The following is an 18,727-nucleotide window of genomic DNA, read 5'->3' on the forward strand; positions in this document are numbered from 1 at the left end:
GCCTTCTGATTGGCGAGCACGCAGGGGGGNCTGCCATGAAAAGGTTAAGTTCGCCTGCTGCCACCTACCAATGGTTGCGTGTACCGCCTTCGCAGCGCCTTCTGATTGGCGAGCACGGGGGGGGGGGGGGTCGTACTTCGCTTCGGCTCACCTCGAATCATGAGCGGTTCAGCTGGCCAGGACTTGGCGGAGGCGCCTGAGGAGAGGCATTTCCTCAGGTCAGCCGGGAACCCAGAGGTGGGAGCATGGCTGGGATGAGGTATGGAGATGGGCGTGGCTGGGAGGGGACCCAGGGAATCCGAGACCCACCTGGCGTTTCACTGGAGAGGCAGCCTGCCAGCTGCCCACGCCTCCGAAGCTGCGTTCCCCGGGAAACTGCATCTGCGGCAGGTCCGCCCCTCATGGATTATTCATCAGCACCGCTGCTTGCTCCCCTATCACCTCTTACCCGGACCCTTTTCATGTCCAAGGACTAAAGCCCCCATCCCTCCTGCATCTGAACTCTTTTACTCTCAGCTCCTCAAACGCACACCCCCCCCCCCTTGGTGGGCCACCTGCTACTATCAGTCCAGAGAAGGAAACAGGCCTGGGGAAGGGAGCCACTGCCTGAGCCAGGACTAGGGATTCTTGAACACATGAACCACTTGCCAGTGGGTTGATGGTTTTGGGATCGAGCTGGCAGTTGTGGCTGTCTCCCACCTTGTCCTGAATCATCTTGTGTGATATGAGACCCCAAGCAGGGCTGTGGACCTCACTGGGAACCATATTCATCCAACAGCCCCTTCTCCCACCACTTCTGCCCACTGTCTAATTAGCCCCTCTTCTCAGGGCAGATATTGTCCAGTGACTGGCTGATGTCCAGATTCAGCCTAAACACCCAGCACATCCAGAAGGCTGTTCTAGAAGCTGGAACTATGACTTCATCTGGCATAGGGGTCAGTGGGGCCAGTTGTGTGGGGCCTCAAACACCAACTGAAAAGTGATGGGCCTCTGTGGGGTGGGTAGGAGTGGAACACAGTGAATGAGGCGAGAGGAGGCAATGAGGTTGGAGACATAATGGGGGACATGTAGGTGTAATGAGGGCTTTGAATATTCTCTGAATACTGGGGAGCTTTAAGAAGGTTTGTGACAGGGTGATGTGATCTGGTGTTCATTTTCAAAGCCCCTGCTGCTCATATTTTGGATGTGGGGGAGGGGGGCATAGACTGTTGTAGGCAGGGAGGTGAGCAATGATGGAGGGCTGGTGGGAAGAGGCATGAGGATGGAGAGAAGCAGATAGAGCCAAGAGCACAGGCATGGGGCACCCTGGCCTCACGGCTTCACCTCCAAAAGAGCCCCCTCCTTGAAGCATTTTGGGAATGTCAGGCCCAGTTCCCCTTGAAACAGGTCACCTCAGCCCCTTTGGGACTGGTGGGCAAATCCTGGGCCTCAGCCTCTCTCATCTGGGGGCTGAAGTTGGGGGAAGCAAGAGGAACCCTCATAACTGAGCCCCCACTCTCCAGTCCCACAATAGCTCTGCCCTATCCCCCTCCCCCATTGGCCCTAATTCCCACTTATACTCCACCCAAAGCCAGCACCCCAGACTCCTAGCCTAGACCACCCACTTCCCATGGAGTCCTCATTATCACTCTAATGACCAGTAGGCAGGAAGATAATGTTCAAGTGGTGGCCTGAGGCCAACGCTTTGGGACAGAGCCCCCTCGCCCCACAGCCCTCCTGTGGGGGCTGCAACCAGAACTGCGGAGAAATAAACCACATTCCCAAAAGATTTTCTGGGGAGTTGGGCCAGCCTGCGGGGTGGGCAAGGCTCTTCCTCTGGCCCCACTGTGAGCTCCTTCACCCAGTACTTCAGCCTCATCCCCTACATAAGCCCAGCATTGAATCTGGCTCTGGTTGCTGGTGTCTCAGGACATGTGGCCACCCTGCACTCAGCCTTCATCTCCCCCACCTGCGTGGGCCCCTAAAGTGTGTTCCTGACCCAGTTTCTCAATCTCGCTCACTCCGCTTCAGCAATACCGGCCTCCCTTCTGTCCCTCAAACCTGCCAAGCTCATTCCCACTACAATGCCTTGGCCCGTGCTGTTCTTGCCACCTGGATTACCTCCCATAGTGCCCCAGGCCAGCTCCTCCAGGAAGCCCTCTCTGACTCCCCATCCCACAGCACTCCGTATTCCCCACTTCTGACTTTCCTGTCTGCCTGGCCTGATCACACTGCAAAATTGGTCCAAAGGTTGTGGTTTCCTGTTCACAAAATTGAAGCAGGGAACCTTCATCCCAACAAACCTCTACCATCTGTAGGTGTACCTCTGCTGTTTTGCTCACACCTTGACCGTGGCTCTGGAGACAGACACCAAGGGTGAAGTCTCAGTTTTCCTACTTGCTTCCTGCATGACCCTGGGAAAGCCACTTAATTTCTCTGGGTTGGATGTTCTTCCAACACTTCTGGGCCTGGAATTATTATTATTATTATTATTATTATTATTATTATTATTATTATTATTACCCTCTCTAGGGTCTGCTGAGCTGAGGGGTAGGTACTGTTCCCAGCAGTAAGGGGTCCTGCCTAGGGGAAGCTGGCATCAGGCCATAGACCCTGTCCAGCTGCCCAACCCCTGATTGTGGAGTGAGGAATACCTGTCTTCAAAGCCAGTTCTCCCTCTCTGCGGCCACCAAGCCCAGGCCCCTTGGAAGGCCCCTAAGCCAGGGCTAGCTTAGTCCCTGCTCTTAGAAGGGCCCAACACTTGGTTTAATGCTCTGCTGTCACCATCTTGAAATTCTTAATTTTTCAACAAGGGGCCCCACATTTGCATTTTGAACTGGGCCTCTAAAATGATCTAGCCCATCCTGCCTTCACTTTTGCAAAGGTGGAAGCAAGGGGCAGAAAGATGAAATGGACCCCAGTCGCTCAGTAAGCTGGTGGCAGAGCTTCACCTCAAGTGAGTCAGCCCTCTCTCTCTGGGCACAATTATTTGAATTTTACCACTGCCTTTGAAGAGGAGTCATCAGTGGGTCTCAGGGCTGCGAGCCCTACATCTACCTCCCTAAGTGCGCCACCAAATTCCTCTGCAGCCTTCACAGCCCTCCTCACCCAGGCACCCCCAGTCCAATTGGCCCCTCCGGTGTCCTAGAGCTCAAATCAATGGTTTCCACTGCCTAAAATCCGCCCATAGCCCCTATCAAAGTTCTTCACGCCCCATTCCTCCTTCTGGGTTCCTCCTGCTTTGAGGGCTGGTGGCGTCTGGGTCCTGCTCAGTTTCCTACGTTTTGGGGAAATAGAACCAACATGCGCCGCCGCGTGCTTCCTCGACCACCAGAGGGCACCCACGCCTCAGGCTTCGACTCAAACCTCCCGCTGCCTGCCAGGTTCAATTCAACCTCGTGCAGGTCGGATGGGGAAACGGTTGGGGTTGGTGTCAGGGACTGGCTTGGAACACTGGTGGAATATTTCTGGCTCCATCTGAGCCTCTGTCTCTAGGTCTCTGTTTTCATCTCTCTATGTCTCTGAGCGTCTCTTCCCACTCTGTCCCCCAGCACGGAGGAGGCGGCTGCCCTGGAGCGGGAGCTGCTAGAGGATTATCGCTTTGGGCGGCAGCAGCTGGTGGAGCTGTGTGGCCATGCTAGTGCCGTGGCTGTGACCAAGGTACCTAACTCCTGACCCTCAACCTTGACCCCAGCCAGATGGCCAGCCTTCCAGAGCCGAAGCCTAGCTGCATGACCCCCATGGCCAGGATGGTCCAGCCCATCGCTCAGATGAGGAAACTGAGAACCAGAGAGGCTCATCACTGGGCCAGACCAGGCAGCGACCTAGGACCCAGGATGTCAGTGAGGGTCACAGCAGAGACTGAAGCTGCCGCAGGGACTGGTCTAGGGCCCTTGAGGTGCAGACATGAACACCTCTGCCACTTCCCTGAGTCTCAGGCAAGGGAGACATTAGTTCCTGCAGCCTGAGTACCCCCAAACAACCCTGTGTTACAGGTGGGGAAATTGAGGCTCAGAAGTGGGGAGGGGCCTGAGCAGGGTCCCAGGGGATGGGAATCATAGTTGTGTCTGGCTCTGGGGCAGATCCCCTACTCTCAAGGTGTCTGCAAGGAACTCAAGAGTGAAAGCAACAACAATACTACTATTCCAGCGCTTTGCCCATTGTTACCCCTGAACAAAGGTAATAAAACTGACACCAGTTAATAATCGTAAACGCCTTAGAAAAGTGCCCAATAGAGTCAGGGCTCCAGCATGTAACCATTTTCCTCTTCTTCCTCCCCTTCTTCTTTTTACTTCTGTATACGTTCAAAAAAACCTCAATAACTTCCTTTATGTGCACTCAATTTTTTTTATGTAAATGTTTTTATTTCCAAATGAAACATAGCCTAAGTGAGATGCCCAAAGGAGAAGGAAATGGTGAAAATCTAAGCCACAGAAGCAAAGCCAATGTAGTAAACTACTGCCTGGCTCTTGGTGACCAACCTTCTGGGTTTTGCACTGAAAGCCCCAAGTCCATCTGGAAGCTCCTTGGTCCCAGCCAGCCAGAAGATGATGTCCTCCCTGACTCTGAGTGTGGTGCGGTGGGTCCCAGGGTTGGTCAGGGCTGGTCAGGACCTCACTGAGACCTTGGGGAGGAGACAAAATGGAATAACTTCCCTTCTGTGTGGTTGGAGGTTAGAGTATGGCTGGGCCTCCCAGAGCCGCTCTGGGGCCAGGGAGAGGCCCTATGGGCCTGTCAGAGCCATTGTCACTCCTATGATAAAGGCAAACTGAGGCTGGGAGAGGAGATGGAGCTGAGGCCATGCAGAGTCAGGGCAGGCTGGGACTCGAACACCAGCATGCTTAACTCCTGTGTTAAGGGAGAGAGATGCACAGGCCCACAGAAACACAGACAGTCTGAGAGATAGAGACAGAGACAGAGAGACTAGATGGAGAGAGACAGATGGGGAGAGACACAAGAAGGTCTGAGAGATACAGAAAGGGAGGTGAAGACAGAGGCTGATGGAGAGGGACAGGCGGAGAGAGGGCATGGTGGATTGGAAAACTACCTCCCTCCTCCCCAACTTTGGGGCCTCTGGGAGGGCCTGAGGCCTGGAAAATGGGTGGGGGCAGGGCAGCCACTGCAGTGGAAAAAGGTGGAAGAATGTCTGCAACTCAGGCCGAGAATAAACAAACCGCAGTGCCGGTGCCTGGTGGTGGCGGGAGGCACGTTTTCCTGCTTCAACTTGGCAGAGCCTGAGGCAAGGACTCTGTGTCTCCAAGGAGGAAACTGAGGCCCCAAGAGGCTCTACCCTCACACAGAGCACCCCTCCTTCTGTCCTTTTCCTATTGCCTCCAGGCCCAAGCCTTGTCCCTTCCTCTACCTGGGGCCTCAGTTTCCCCACCTGAGGAATTTCTAGCTCCGTGCTTTTGCCTTCCCTGTGCCCCCTGCCAGGTTTTCCCCTTGCCTGCTCTCTCCCGGAAGCAGAGGACGGTGCTGGTCGTGTGCGGTCCGGAGCAGAACGGGGCAGTGGGGCTGGTCTGTGCCCGGCACCTGCGGGTGTTTGTGAGTAGCAAGAACCCCCTTGGCTTCTCAGGGTCACGCCCCCGCCCCATCCCTGGAGAAATTGATTCCTCCTCTTGGTAGTGTCCCAGGGGAGCACTGAGGCTGGACATGTTACAGAATATGCCCAGTGCTTGCCCCAGGCAGGGTCTGCTGCCTGGTGCCAAGTCTGGGGTCTTGGCGGAGCCTGGGCCGGCCCCACCACTGACCCCTTCCTGACCCCCTCCCCAGGAGTACGAACCGACCATCTTCTACCCCACACGCTCACTGGACCCGCTGCACCAGGACCTGACCACCCAGTGCGAGAAAATGGACATTCCCTTTCTGTCCTATCTCCCCACGGAGGTTAGCGCTCAGCGGGAACAGAGGGGCATGTGGGGGATGGTATCCCAAAGCCACCCCTGACCCTGCCTGCCCTTCCAGGTCCAGCTCATCAACGACGCCTACGGGTTGGTGGTGGATGCTGTGCTGGGTCCCGGTGTGGAGCCCTGTGAGGTTGGAGGCCCCTGCACACGTGCGCTAGCTACACTCAAGCTGCTGTCCATCCCCCTTGTGAGCCTGGACATTCCTTCAGGCATGCCAGGCGGAGGGGGGTGTGTCAGGGCCTGGGGGACATGGGGGGGGCCTGTGCTCTGGCTTCTGGTGCCCTGGCTTGTCTTCCCACTCTGAGCCTCAGTTTCCCCAGTGTGGATGGATCATGCATTCTGGGTATAGCAGAGAGTCGCGTCCATCCCTCAGATGGGAAAGACCAAGGTTGTTGCCCAGGTGACCCTGTATCCCCCTCCCCCCGACACCCAGCCCAGCATGTCCGCTGCCCACCCTGGCCCAGTTGCCCAGGCAGACGTGAGCTCACTCGGCAAAGGCCTCACCCATCCTGGCCGCCGCCCCATGCCTGTTGGAGCCATTAGGCCATGGGCAGACGGAACAAACAGCTGCTGGCCAGTCGGACCCCCCACAGGGGGTGGCCGGACTCACAGGGATGTCCCCTGGCTTGCAAGACCCCAGAGCCATCTCAGCAGGGTGCCACAGAGCTGGAAGGGGGGTTGGCTATGAGGAGGTGAGCTGTCCGGTCGGATGGTGGAGGTTAGGGTCACAGATAGGATTAACGTCAGAGGGAAGAGGGTTTTAGTGATCCCAGACTCCAGTCAGAGGCAGGAGAGAAGGGAAGGCCCCTAGTCTGAAGGTGAAGGGTCATTTGAGAGGTGGAGAAGCTATTGCCCAATGAGGGAGGTGGTGGGGTCCTGTCAAGTCAAAAGGCAAGATCTAGCCTGCAGGTGAAGGCAAGGATGTCAGGTCAGAGGCAAGAGTATCTAGTCAGAGGGAGGAGGATGGATGCTTAAGGTGGGTGGGGAAGGGGGCACATTCGTCAGAGGCAAGAACCTGAGAGAAGGGGACAGGTCTGATGGGGAAAGCTTTTCTGAGGATGGAGGCAAGTCTGTCCTTTGAGTGGGGATCTGGTCAGAAGGGGGCAGGCTGGCTGGGAAGTCTGGGTGGAAAGAGGCTCTAATCTAAGTGGGAAAGCTCAGGATTGATAAAGAGGGAGGTGTAGGGACAGACACTGGCAGAGGCATGGGTCTGACTGGGAAAGGGCAGCAGTGGAAATGATGTAGTCTGAAGGCAGAGGCTGATTCAGATGGAGGAGAAAGGATTGGGTAGGAGGATGGGAGAAGGGGCAGAAAAGTATGAGGGCAGGGCTCTGGCCAGGGGGGAGGGAAATACTTCCAAGGAGGGAAAGAGACGGATCTAAGGGTGGAGGCTTTTTTTTTTTTTTTTAATGCAGAGGCAGGTCTGACCAAGACTCATGTGTCAGAGAGCAGAGGCTGGGTTTGATGGGGAAGGGTAGGTAAGTGGGTGGTGGGGTGGCAGGACCCTCTTCTGAGGGCGAGCACCCCTCCGAGCCCCTCCCGCCCCTCCTCCCTCAGGCTGGGACGCGGAGACCGGCGGCGGCGACGGTGAGGACGGGCTGCGGCCCGACGTGCTGGTATCGCTGGCGGCTCCCAAGCTCTGTGCCGGCCGCTTCTCCGGGCGCCACCACTTCGTAGCCGGCAGGTTTGTGCCGGACGACGTGCGCCGAAAGTTCGCTCTGCGCTTGCCGGGGTATATGGGCACCGACTGCGTGGCAGCGCTGTGACCGCCACCCGCACCCACGCAGCTTGGACGTGCGTTAATAAAAAAGACGACCCACCACCGCCTCGCCTCACCTTCTCTGTGCGCCGCGGGTGGGCAGACTCGGGGAGGGAGTTCCCACCGGTCGCCCAGCGGCCCAAGGCGGGAGGGATGGAGGGCAGCAGCAGAGTGGGACTTCCCGCTGGCCTCCGTGGAAGGTAGATTCAGGGTGGGACTTCCAGCTTTCTCGAGTGACCTAAGGCCATAGGGTCAAAATTCGATTCGATGGGGGATTTCTAGCCGCCTAAAGTGTGAAAGTTCGGGCAGCTCTAGGCCCGATTCCAAGAGGCATTTCCCACAGGCAGCTTGGGACCCAACGTGGAGAATGGAAGGTGGGTGGAGGAAGGGACTTCCAGCCGGCAACTGGGGATGCACGCCAGCCTAAGGGCGGAGGCACAGGCAGACGCACCAAGGGGGGGGGCGGCGACCCAGAGAGGTTGCTCACCCAACCGAAGTCACCCAGGGCCGAGGAGCGTGGCCTGGACGGGGCGGGGCTTGGGCGAGGCGGGGCCTGCGGTCGCGCCACGCCCCCACCCTCAGCCCCAGCGGCCACCAGACCCGCGGGAGTCTGACCCGAGCGCGCGGCGGAGCCCGGACCCTCCTTCGGACGCTCGGACCAGGCATGGCGTCACTGCGGCCACTGCTCTGCCTCTGCGTCGCAGCCGCGCACCTGGCGGGAGCCGGAGGTGAGGCGCCCCCAGGCCCCCAGCCCAGCCCCCTAGGCGCCTGAATGTCTGGCAGAGGGCCTGGCATACAGCCGCGCCTGGAGGGAGAACCAAGGGACCACTCGCTTCCCCAGGCCTGGGTCCCTTTTGCTAGCACCGGGGTGGGGGGCGTGAGGGAGCACCGAGGAGATGGAGCCCCAGGGACCGCCTGGGGCGGGGATGGGATCTCGTCCACTGTCTTCCATCCTCGAAGAGACGGTAGGGGCATCTGGAATCTGGATATGAACTTGAGGCTCTTCTGGATTCCTGGGGATCGTGGAGTACCTGTCTCAGCGCCGGCGTCTGGACACTGGCCCCTCTCACCTAACTCCTCCCCTCTTCCACACACACCACTCACTCAGAAAAGAAAGTCCCATCCCTGGAACACTCAGTGGAGTGGAGAGAGTGGAGAACTGAGACCATTTCTCAGATGAGGAGACTGAGGCTTCAAGAGGGAAGGGACTTGTCTGAGGACATTGCCCAGCCCAACTATCTCGAGGCCAGAGAAGCCAAGCTCAATTCCAAACACCTCCTACTGGCAGTGTGGGCCCCAAGTGTAGGGATGGAAGGTAGACAGAGGGAGGGACCTCAGCAGGCAAATGGACAAAGGGGAATGCAGCGCAACCTAAGGGCAGAACACACCTAGGGGGAAAACTGGGTCTGGGGAGCAGGGTGGAAAGACTTCTGCGGCCCATGAAGTTGGGGCTGGGTCTGAGCAAGGGATGGGGCTGTGGGTCATGGGGAGGTTTCCTGGAGGATGGGGTGCTGCAGTCCTTGGGGTTAGTCAGAGCGGGATTCTGGCTTCTAAGAGTCTCAGTTTTCTTCCCTGTGAAATGGGGATGATCATGGCAGCACCTTGCATAAAAGGAGCTCACAGGGTTCCCCTCAGCACCCCTTCTTTTCCCGCACCCCTCACCCCTTCCACAGGCACCACCCCCATTGAGGAGCCCACAGTGACCGCGTGGGGCCTTGAAGGTCCATCGCTGGGCGCTGGCCAGCCCTCACCAACCCTGGAGGACTGGGAAGGTGAGTCAGCTTGGGTCTGAGTCCTGGCTTTGCTGGGGACTGTTGTGTGAGCTCTGACTGGTGGGATCACTCGAGGAGGGGACACAAGCTGGGTGAAGAGCCCAGTACTGTTCTGGTCCCTGAACATGACAGCCCAGGGGAAGTGGTGCCCCAGGAGGTCTAAGTTTTAGGAGCAGGGAGGTAAGAATCCATGCTGTTCCTCAAGGAGAAAACGGAGGGGTGGCGGGACCATACAGGAAAAGCAATTCTGCAACCTGGGTCTCTAGTTGCCAGGCCAGGACAGTTCTATTTGACGTGCTCTTGGATTTGAAATGGAGTAAGCTACTCCTGGGGGGTTGATATGGGAGGCCAGCCCCTTCCAGCCTGTGGTGGGTTCACGGGGAAGTGAGGAAGGCCCCAGTTGGCGCTAGCAGAGAGCTGCTAGGCAGTAGAAAGCCACAGCTAGGGCTGGTGTCTGGTGGGTTTCTCACACCTCAGGGGTTCTGAATTCTGAAGGTGGGGGCAGGTGAGACGGTGGCAAGATCTCAGCGTGCACTGATGCCCAGCTCAAGCACTGGGTAGCAGAACTACAGCTGGTCAAAGGGAGATCAACCTCCCAATGACCCCTTCCCAGCTCCTGCCCTAGAGGGTTCTGGATCTGGGCGGGGCCATAAGCGGGCTGGGTTAGCCCCTGCGCACTAGAGTGGCAGGAAAGGGCCTGGCTTAGACAGCATGGCATGTAAGGCCCATACCACACAGATGGGGCCCGACAGGCTGCGGCCCGGGTCCCAGCGCTTGCGGTGTCCGCAGAGGCCAGCGAGTGGACGTCCTGGTTCAACGTGGACCACCCGGGCGGCGACGGCGACTTCGAGAGCCTGGCGGCCATCCGCTTCTATTACGGGCCTGCGCGCGTGTGCCCGCAGCCGCTGGCACTAGAGGCGCGCACCACAGACTGGGCCCTGCCGTCCACCGTCGGCGAGCGTGTGCACTTGAACCCCACGCGCGGTTTCTGGTGCCTCAACCGCGAGCAGCCGCGTGGCCGCCGCTGCTCCAACTACCACGTGCGCTTCCGCTGCCCACTCGGTGAGGGCGGGGCCCAGGGAGGACAAGGCCTGCATGGGGTAGGCGGGGCTGCAAGAGGCGGGGACCTAGGTAGGTGGGGCCTGAATAGGTGATGTAGGCGTGGCTAGGTCGAGGCGGGGTCCTTTGGGAGCAGGGCCCAAGCAGTGGGCAGGACAGGATAGGGGCGGAGCTTTGGAGGGAGGGTTTGGGAATAGCTGGGGACTCAGGTAGGGTGCGGGGTGGGGCCTTGCAGGAGTGCCTCTCCCTCTCGCTGCCCTTATTTGCTCATCGGTAACAGCTGTGTTCTGTGGGACGTGTTTTGAGCTTAAAATGTATGAGGGACACAGATAGAACAGCAGGTTAACCAAGGAGAGTTTAGCTGGGGGCTGCAACTGCACCTTCGACAGGTTCGCCTGGGGAAACACTGGTGGAAGCAGTGGGCAGGACTTCTCTTTGGAGTACCTGCCCTTGCATGCACGTGGCAGGGGCGTCCTCCAGGCCCACACTGTCACCAGGAAGCGCAGTCCCTAGGGTGGGCAGACGCCTAACTCTCCCCCTCCCCCGCCCTCACCACAGAGGCCGCGTGGAGCGCGTGGGGTCCCTGGGGTTCCTGTTCAGGGAGCTGCGGGCCGGGCCGTCGCTTGCGCCGCCGCCGCTGCTCAAGCCCTGCTGGGAATACATGTCCCGGGCGTCCCCTGGAGGCGCAGAAGTGTGTGCGGCCTCAGTGTCCAGGTAGGAGGGGGCGTGGCCAGTTGAGGGACAAACTTAGAAGGGAGGGGCCTGGGTGAAAGGCGGAGCTTGGGTGCAGAGGCGGGCCTGGAGGGTCCGAACTTGGTTCACGGGGAGATGGGCCCTTCCTTCCCTTTTGGGCCCCACCTCTTGTGAAGCATTGATGATTGCGTACATCTGTACTGGTGGACGCCCGGGGGGTTGTGTCCAGTCATGGGCAGATTTGAGGGGGAGCTTCCCCCATGTGCACAGCCGAGTGTGCAGATGTCCCAGTGGATTCAGATCCACAGCAGTGGGCTCACACACTTGGGGTGCACACACGCGGCATTCGCAGCCTTTGCTGGTCCCCTACGCCCACGCGGACACGCGCTTACACCCTGGCAGACACGATACCCAGGCTCTCCCAGGGCCAGACACCAGGCCAGCCAGGAGGCAACTGGAAATTCCAATCCAGCCTGGGCTCCACAAACACGGTCTGGAGACTGTGCCCGCAGAGCCCACTGCAGGGTGGGGGAGCACCGTGGCCAATGGGGTGGTGGGGTCCCCACCCTACCCCGCCTGGCCCTGCCCTCCCAGCTGCGCCTCTGTCCTGAAGTTTCCAGTGGAATTTTCCATTTTATGGAGAAACCGTGGGGTTGGGAGGGGAAGGAGATGTTCTGGGCCCAAGACCCAGCCCCTTGCTGGGCCCCCAGCCCCAGCCTGGACATTTCTCTTAGGCTGAAAGGAGCCTCTTGGTCCCGTGAAAGTCTCCTTTCCTGTCCCCTCCTCCAGGGCATCTTCCTCACCTCCCTGGACTGCATGTCCGCCCCCTGCCCAGCCCTGACCACTGGGCCCCATGTTTCCCTTCACACAAGGGGCTGCTCCAAGCAAGGCCATGCTGAGGCACCTTTGCTGAATAGGTTCCTGTGCTCCCCTGTCCTCCAGGGTGCAGCCCCAAAATGTGCGGATGCCCCAACCACATCCTCCTGGGCTCAGTGGTCACCTCATCTGGCCGACCGCTGCCAGGGGCCAGGGTCTCCCTGAGAGACTGGCCTGGCAGTGTGGTCACCAGTGATGCCCATGGAACCTTCGGGATGCCTGGAGTCTGTGCCGGCAGCCGGGCCAATGTCAGTGCCCAAATGGATGGCTTCTCTGTCGGTGTGGCGCAGTCCCAGGCCAACGGCTCCATATCTGCTGTGGTCACTATTGTTCTTGATAAGTTGGGTAAGTGCCTTGTGGCAAAGGGAGTGAGGGGGCAAGGAACTAGGGAGGAAGTTCTGGGTGACACCAAGCATCTGGAATTGGGGTGATGTGACAGCGCAGTCCCTGGAACAGAAATGAGATGTACACAGTCATTGAAGGCGGAAGGTAAGAGGTGGAATTGTGGAGGGAAAATTAAGATAGGGCATCGTCTTGAGTAGATGTGGGGTGAACTTGAGTTGGGGGAATAGGGTGTCCCTGGAAATGAGAGGATGGGTCCTGCTCTTGGGCAGGGTCATTGGGAGAAACCGGGATGGGGCAGTGCCCTGACTTTTGCTGCCTTTGCCCCCAGAGAAACCCTATGTGGTGAAGCACCCTGAGTCCCGAGTGCGAGAGGCGGGCCAGAATGTGACCTTCTGCTGCAAAGCCTCAGGCATCCCTATGCCCAAGAAATACTCCTGGTGGGTGCCCCAACTCATGCTCAAGGGCCTCGTGCCAGCTTTGGGGTTGGATTGAATTTCCTGTGATATGTGGTGCCTCAGAGACCCCAAGGGAGCTGCTCCGCACCCTCCCTGGGCTGTGGGCAGGGTGGGGTGGGTACAGTCCTGCTCCTGTGCCGAGGGCCCCCATAGTGTTACCCACATGCCACCCAGGTTCCACAACGGGACCCTGCTGGACAGACGAGAGCACAGGTATGGGGCCCACCTGGAGCTTCGGGGGCTGCGTCTAGACCAGGCAGGCACCTACCACTGCAAAGCATGGAATGACGCGGGCGCTGTGCGCTCGGGTACCGCCCAGCTCACCGTGCTTGGTGAGCATCCTACCCCCCCCCACACACACCCTGAGCAAGTCCTAACTCAATCCAAAATGGAACCCCAATGTCAGACTGATCTCTGACCTTGCTGATTACGATCCCAGGCCCCCACTGAGCCCCTGACCCCAGTCCAGGCCCCCACCCTTGGCCTCAGATGGAGTCCTCCCCCTTACCCTGAACTGGCTGATTTCTTGCTCCCCAGCCCCGGGACGGCCAGCCTGCGACCCCCAACCTCATGAGCACCTGATCAAACTCCCAGATGACTGCAGTCAGCTGGGCAGTGGCCCTGCCTACCTGGATGTGGGCCTCTGTCCTGACACGCTCTGCCCCAGCCCTGTAGGCTCAAGCCCCAGGTGTGGGGACTCAGGCTCCCGCTGCTGCTCTGTGCGCCGCCTGGAGAGCAGGGAGATCCGCTGCTCCAGCTATGTCCTCCCAGTCAAGGTGGTGGCCGAGTGTGGCTGCCAGAAATGTCTGCCCCCTAGGGGCCTGGTCCGGGGACGTGTGGTGGCTGTTGATTCAGGGGAGCCCCTGCGCTTTGCCCAGATCCTGCTGGGCCAGGAGCCCATTGGATTCACCTCCTACCAGGGTGACTTCACCATTGAGGTGCTGCCCTCTACCCAGCGGCTGGTGATGACTTTCGTGGACCCCAGCGGCGAGTTCATGGACACTGTCAGGGTCCTGCCTTTTGACCCTCGAGGTGCTGGTGTGTACCATGAGGTCAAGGCCATGCGGAAGAGAGCCCCCGTCATCTTAGATGCCAGCCAGATCAACACGCTTCCCCTTGGGGAGTTGGAAGACGAACCCCCCTTGGGCGAGCTGGTCCTCCCACCTGGAGCCTTCCGCAGAGCCGATGGAGAGCCCTATGCGGGGGCTGTGGAGGCCCGGGTGACCTTCGTGGACCCCCGAGATCTCACTTCAGCAGCTGCCGCCCCCAGTGACCTGCGCTTTGTGGACAGTGATGGAGAGCTGGCCCCGCTGCGCACCTATGGCATGTTCGCGGTGGACCTCCGAGCCGCCGGCTCAGCAGAGCAGCTACAGGCCGGACCTGTGGCAGTGCGCGTGGCCGCCAGCCAGATCCACATGGCGGGCCACGTAGAGGCCCTCAAGCTATGGTCGCTGAATCCCGATACGGGCTTGTGGGAGGAGGAGAGCGGCTTCCAGCGTGAGGGGTCGGCGGCCCCGCGGGTCCGCCGGGAGGAGCGCGTCTTCCTGGTGGGCAACGTGGAGTTTCGCGAACGGCGGCTGTTCAACCTGGACGTGCCTGAGCGCCGCCGCTGCTTTGTGAAGGTGCGTGCCTACGCCAACGACAAGTTCGCCCCCAGCGAGCAGGTAGAGGGCGTGGTGGTCACGCTGGTTAACCTGGAGCCTGCCCCTGGTTTCTCGGCCAACCCCCGCGCCTGGGGCCGCTTCGACAGCGCGGTCACCGGCCCCAATGGAGCCTGCCTCCCTGCCTTCTGCGACGCTGACAGGCCTGACGCCTACACAGCCCTGGTCACTGCCACTCTGGGCGGGGAGGAGCTGGAGCCCGCCCCCTCCCGGCCACGCCCGCTTCCCGGCACGGTGGGCGTGGCCCAGCCCTACCTGGACAAGCTGCGATACCGCCGCACAGACCACGAAGACCCTGCCCTCAAACGCAATGGCTTCCGTATCAACCTCGCTAAACCTAGGCCTGGTGACACCACCGAGGCCAATGGCCCCGTGTACCCGTGGCGCAGCCTGCGGGAGTGCCAGGAGGCCCCAGTGACCTCCAGCCACTTTCGCTTCGCGCGGGTGGAGGCTGACAAGTATGAGTACAACGTGGTCCCATTTCGCGAAGGCACGCCGGCCTCCTGGACAGGAGATCTCTTAGCCTGGTGGCCCAACCCTCAGGAGTTTCGGGCCTGCTTCCTCAAGGTAAAGATCCAAGGCCCGCAGGAGTACATGGTCCGTGCCCACAACGTGGGGGGCAGCCACCCGCGCACCCAGGGCCAGCTCTACGGACTGCGGGATGCCCGCAGTGTCCGAGACCCGCAACGCCCTGGAACTTCTGCCGCTTGTGTGGAGTTCAAATGCAGTGGGATGCTTTTTGATCAGCGACAGGTGGACAGGACATTGGTGACCATCATGCCCCAGGGCAGCTGTCGCCGCGTGGCAGTCAATGGGCTCCTGCAGGATTATTTGGCCCGGCACCCCCCACCAGCTCCCGCCGATGACCCAGCTGCCTTTGCCATGCTGGCCCCGCTGGACCCTCTGGGTCACAACTACGGTGTCTACACGGTCACTGACCAGAGCCCAAGACTGGCCAAGGAGATTGCCATTGGCCGCTGCTTTGATGGCTCCTCTGACGGCTTTTCGAGGGAGATGAAGGCCGACGCTGGCACAGCTGTCACCTTTCAGTGCCGGGAGCCGCCTGCTGGCCGGCCCAGCCTCTTCCAGAGGCTGCTGGAATCCCCAGCGACAGCACTTGGTGACATCCGCAGGGAGATGAGCGAGGTGACCCGGGCACAGGCCCCACTTGCGGGTCCCCTCCGTACACGCTAGGGCAGGGCCTGGCAGTGACCTGGGCCCCAGCCTCATTCCTCTGCCTTGCTCCAGACTCCTCTGTCCCCAAGAAGTCTCACCTCCTTCTCAAGACATCCCCACCCCACACCCTGCTCAGAATTCAGAGTCAAGTCTGATGGTGGAAATACCAGGCAGGCAATTGTTGCTGTGTTCAAGTTCGTCCTAATTGTGGGAGCCTGGGAGACTCTTGAGGCTAGAGGAATTGCTCCCAGCTCACATGCCAGCTCTGATTTCAATTGTATCTTGACCCTGATTTTAAATATTATGCCCCTTGGGATTTCTGACCTTCGGCCTGGAGCTCCCTGTGTCACTAAACTGGGTGCTTTATTGGGTCCTCTGCCCCAAGCCTTGTTTTTGGGGTTATTTATTGAAACAAAGCCTGTGGGGCTGGTCATGGGGGTGAGTGGGGGATGGGGGGGTCCAGACCAAGTGAAGGTTTGGAGAAGGGGCTTCTTGGCTCTGAGGCTGAGCAGCACAATTCTCACATTTGGTGCTTGGAAACCCCTAGGGGGTTGGGGCAGGGAATCAATTAAAGATGCTTCATTTCCAACTCATGGTGTCAGTCTTGGGAAGTGAACAATGGAGGCTGCAACTGCTGACCCTGACACACCTTGGCAGAAACAGGCCCCAAACATACAAGGACACTCATGTGCAAGCAGCTCAGGGGCCCCCACAAGGCCCTGGATGTGCCTCTTGCAGGCGGGTGGGCGGGTCCCAGCTGAGGCAAGGAAAAGTGTGTCTGTGACACGTGTGTGCAGAGCCAATTGGTGAGTGACCGCTGAACATTGCTGCCCTGGCTATGGCAGTGCCTCCTGCCTGGCCGTGTGCCTGAGGGCTGCAGTAGACAGGGAGGGGCTCTGGCAAGGGTGTATGCCCCAGGTGGCAGGAATTGAGGCCACCATGAACTTCTTCAGCTGGGGCCACAGCAGCCTCACCCTAGGCCCCACCCAGCTGACAACTGGCCACGCCTTGGCCAAGTGTTGACTGGGTTGTCCAAGGCCATGGTCTTGGGCTCTCTGCCTTTGCTGGGACCCTCAGTCTGGAGGCGGTGGAACCATCACTTGCTCATGCTCTGTGCATGTGACCAGGTGAGTCCTCCTGGCACCCTAAGGGGCAGGCGCTGTTCTGACCACACCCCCACTTTCTGGACAGAGAAACAGGCCCCAAAAGAAGAGGCAAAGGGCTGCCTGGGTCCTGGAGTGAATCCCAGAAGGAAGGGAGTTCCCTTGGTGGCCCAGCAGTCCCCTGAACATACATGTGAGACTCCCTTGGCCTGGAGACATTGACCCCTGGAAGACATCAAAGTGGCATTGCTGGGGACCTGGGACGGGAGGTATTGTGCCTGGTTGATTACCCTGGGGAAGTGGTGATGGCAGGGAGTAGGGGTGCAGGGTGTTCCCTTAACCCAGGGCATGCTTGGGCCTCTGCATACTCACCCACCCACTTGCCCTTCTATCACCCACCTGTCCACTCAACCACGTGCCCACCCTGACCCCCTCTAAACCACCCCACCATCAGCCTGTCAGCATTTAGAGGTGTGAGTTCTATGCCAAGATGAGGGACTTGGAGAAGGTCCAGTCTTGGGAAGATAGGCTCACATACAGACCCCAACACAGCTGTATGGTCAGCGCTGCCAGCTCTTCTCCATCTGACAGCTCCTAACCTCTCCGCCCTCATGCCTTTGTTTAGGCCATTCCCTTCATGGGAACACCTTCCCCTGATGAGGGGGTGGACTTGGGGGCCCTGGAGTGTCAGGGAGAAGATGGCAAACCCAAGGGCATCTGCCCCAGTTTTTGAGGGTGGGCCCCAGGGCTCTGCTGGATTTAAGGTTTGGAGGCTCCAATTGCTGGCGCCCCAGCCTCTTCGTGATAGGCTGTGATGGACAAGAGAGGGGAGATGCTTTGAGGCCCCTCGGGAGCCAGAAGGCATGTGAATTTTTTCAGACCTTACCGTGTCTACACACCCAGCTGACAAGGAGGCTTAGAGGGGCACGCCCCCCACCCAAGTCGACCCAACTTTAAGCCTGCCTGGCCCAGAGCCCTGGTCAGGGCTGCCTGCTGGGGTCCTGGGGAGCAGCAGGAGTTGGGGGCATCCCCTTGCAGCCGACAGGAGAAGCTGGCTTTCAGGCCGAGGGTAATGAGGTGTTAGGCTCCATGGCCAAATACCTTTCATTGAGGAAGTGTTGGGGCTGTGGCCACTGCCAGGCCTAGGGCAGATGGGTTTGGGGCAGACAGCTGGCTCCCCTTCCCTGGGGTGGGGCAAGGGTGGGTGGGCGTCGTCCTGAAGCTCCCTTCCCGGCTGGCATGGCTGGGCCATGAGCAAGCAGGGGCTCCCAGAGGGAAGTGGACCAGGGAGGGCGTTCCAGGAGAAGGGCACAGCCCAAGAACATACTTGGCATCGGGCAGGGACGGTAGCCCCAAATCCTCCCCTTCCTTGCTGACAACTCTTCAAGAGGGCAGCTCCTGGCCCCAATTTCCAGATGAGGAAACTGAGGCTCTAAGAGAAAGAAGCCATCAACCTGAACTGTGCCTCTTGATTCTGCCTTGTGACCCCATTCTAGCAGCCGAGCCAGGAGTCCTTCCCCATCCCTCCTGGAAAGTTGGCCATCGTCCTCCTGGTAAATCCATTGCCTTCCCCATGGCTGGAGCTGCCAGACCACACCCATCAGCCTGGGGGCAGAGGGGGGCAGATGAGGCCCCGCCAGAGACCCCAGCTCCCGCCACCCTGGGGTCAACTCAGGGCACAAGGAGGCCCTTGGTCCCGCCCACAGCATTTTAAACTTTTATAATTTTAGAACCAGGGGTTCTTAAAATTCCTAGCACTGTGAGTGGGAGAAAAATCTTGGAACAATCCTTAAAACAAGAGAGTCTTAAAACCTCAGGATCCAAGAAGAGGAAGATAAAAAACGAACACACATTTAGCACTGACTGGATGCAAACCCTCCCTGCTCCAAGGCCTATCTCACTTTAAGGGCATGCAATGTGTATTTATTATATTGGGGCTCAAA

At 59.2% G+C, this 18,727-nt stretch overlaps 2 protein-coding genes across 8 annotated transcripts; both read left to right on the forward strand.

Annotated features, from left to right (window-relative positions):
* Positions 1-135: 135 nt before the first annotated feature.
* Positions 136-7,707, forward strand: YJEFN3 (YjeF N-terminal domain containing 3). Of its 7 annotated transcripts, none has more exons than XM_019642057.1 (9): positions 152-218; positions 2,298-2,355; positions 2,864-2,935; positions 3,276-3,383; positions 3,531-3,639; positions 5,413-5,523; positions 5,752-5,865; positions 5,944-6,094; positions 7,443-7,707. In XM_019642057.1, exons 4-9 carry the CDS (start codon positions 3,283-3,285, stop codon positions 7,649-7,651), a joined length of 795 nt encoding a protein of 264 aa, XP_019497602.1. In that variant the 5' UTR covers positions 152-218; positions 2,298-2,355; positions 2,864-2,935; positions 3,276-3,282; the 3' UTR covers positions 7,652-7,707. The 7 variants fall into 7 exon arrangements, with proteins under 7 accessions (XP_019497605.1, XP_019497603.1, XP_019497602.1 ...); XM_019642061.1 differs by having other exon boundaries at positions 5,806-5,865; XM_019642062.1 differs by having other exon boundaries at positions 5,944-6,072; positions 7,443-7,644.
* Positions 7,708-8,308: 601 nt separating this feature from the next.
* On the forward strand, positions 8,309-16,040 carry CILP2 (cartilage intermediate layer protein 2). The gene is made up of 8 exons (XM_019641845.1): positions 8,309-8,372; positions 9,318-9,416; positions 10,155-10,478; positions 11,034-11,189; positions 12,111-12,389; positions 12,718-12,826; positions 13,019-13,176; positions 13,382-16,040. Exons 1-8 carry the CDS (start codon positions 8,309-8,311, stop codon positions 15,697-15,699), a joined length of 3,507 nt encoding a protein of 1,168 aa, XP_019497390.1. The 3' UTR covers positions 15,700-16,040.
* Positions 16,041-18,727: the final 2,687 nt, after the last annotated feature.

Source organism: Hipposideros armiger, unplaced genomic scaffold (genome assembly GCF_001890085.2).
Source record: "Hipposideros armiger isolate ML-2016 unplaced genomic scaffold, ASM189008v1 scaffold_64, whole genome shotgun sequence".
Lineage (NCBI taxonomy): Eukaryota > Metazoa > Chordata > Mammalia > Chiroptera > Hipposideridae > Hipposideros > Hipposideros armiger.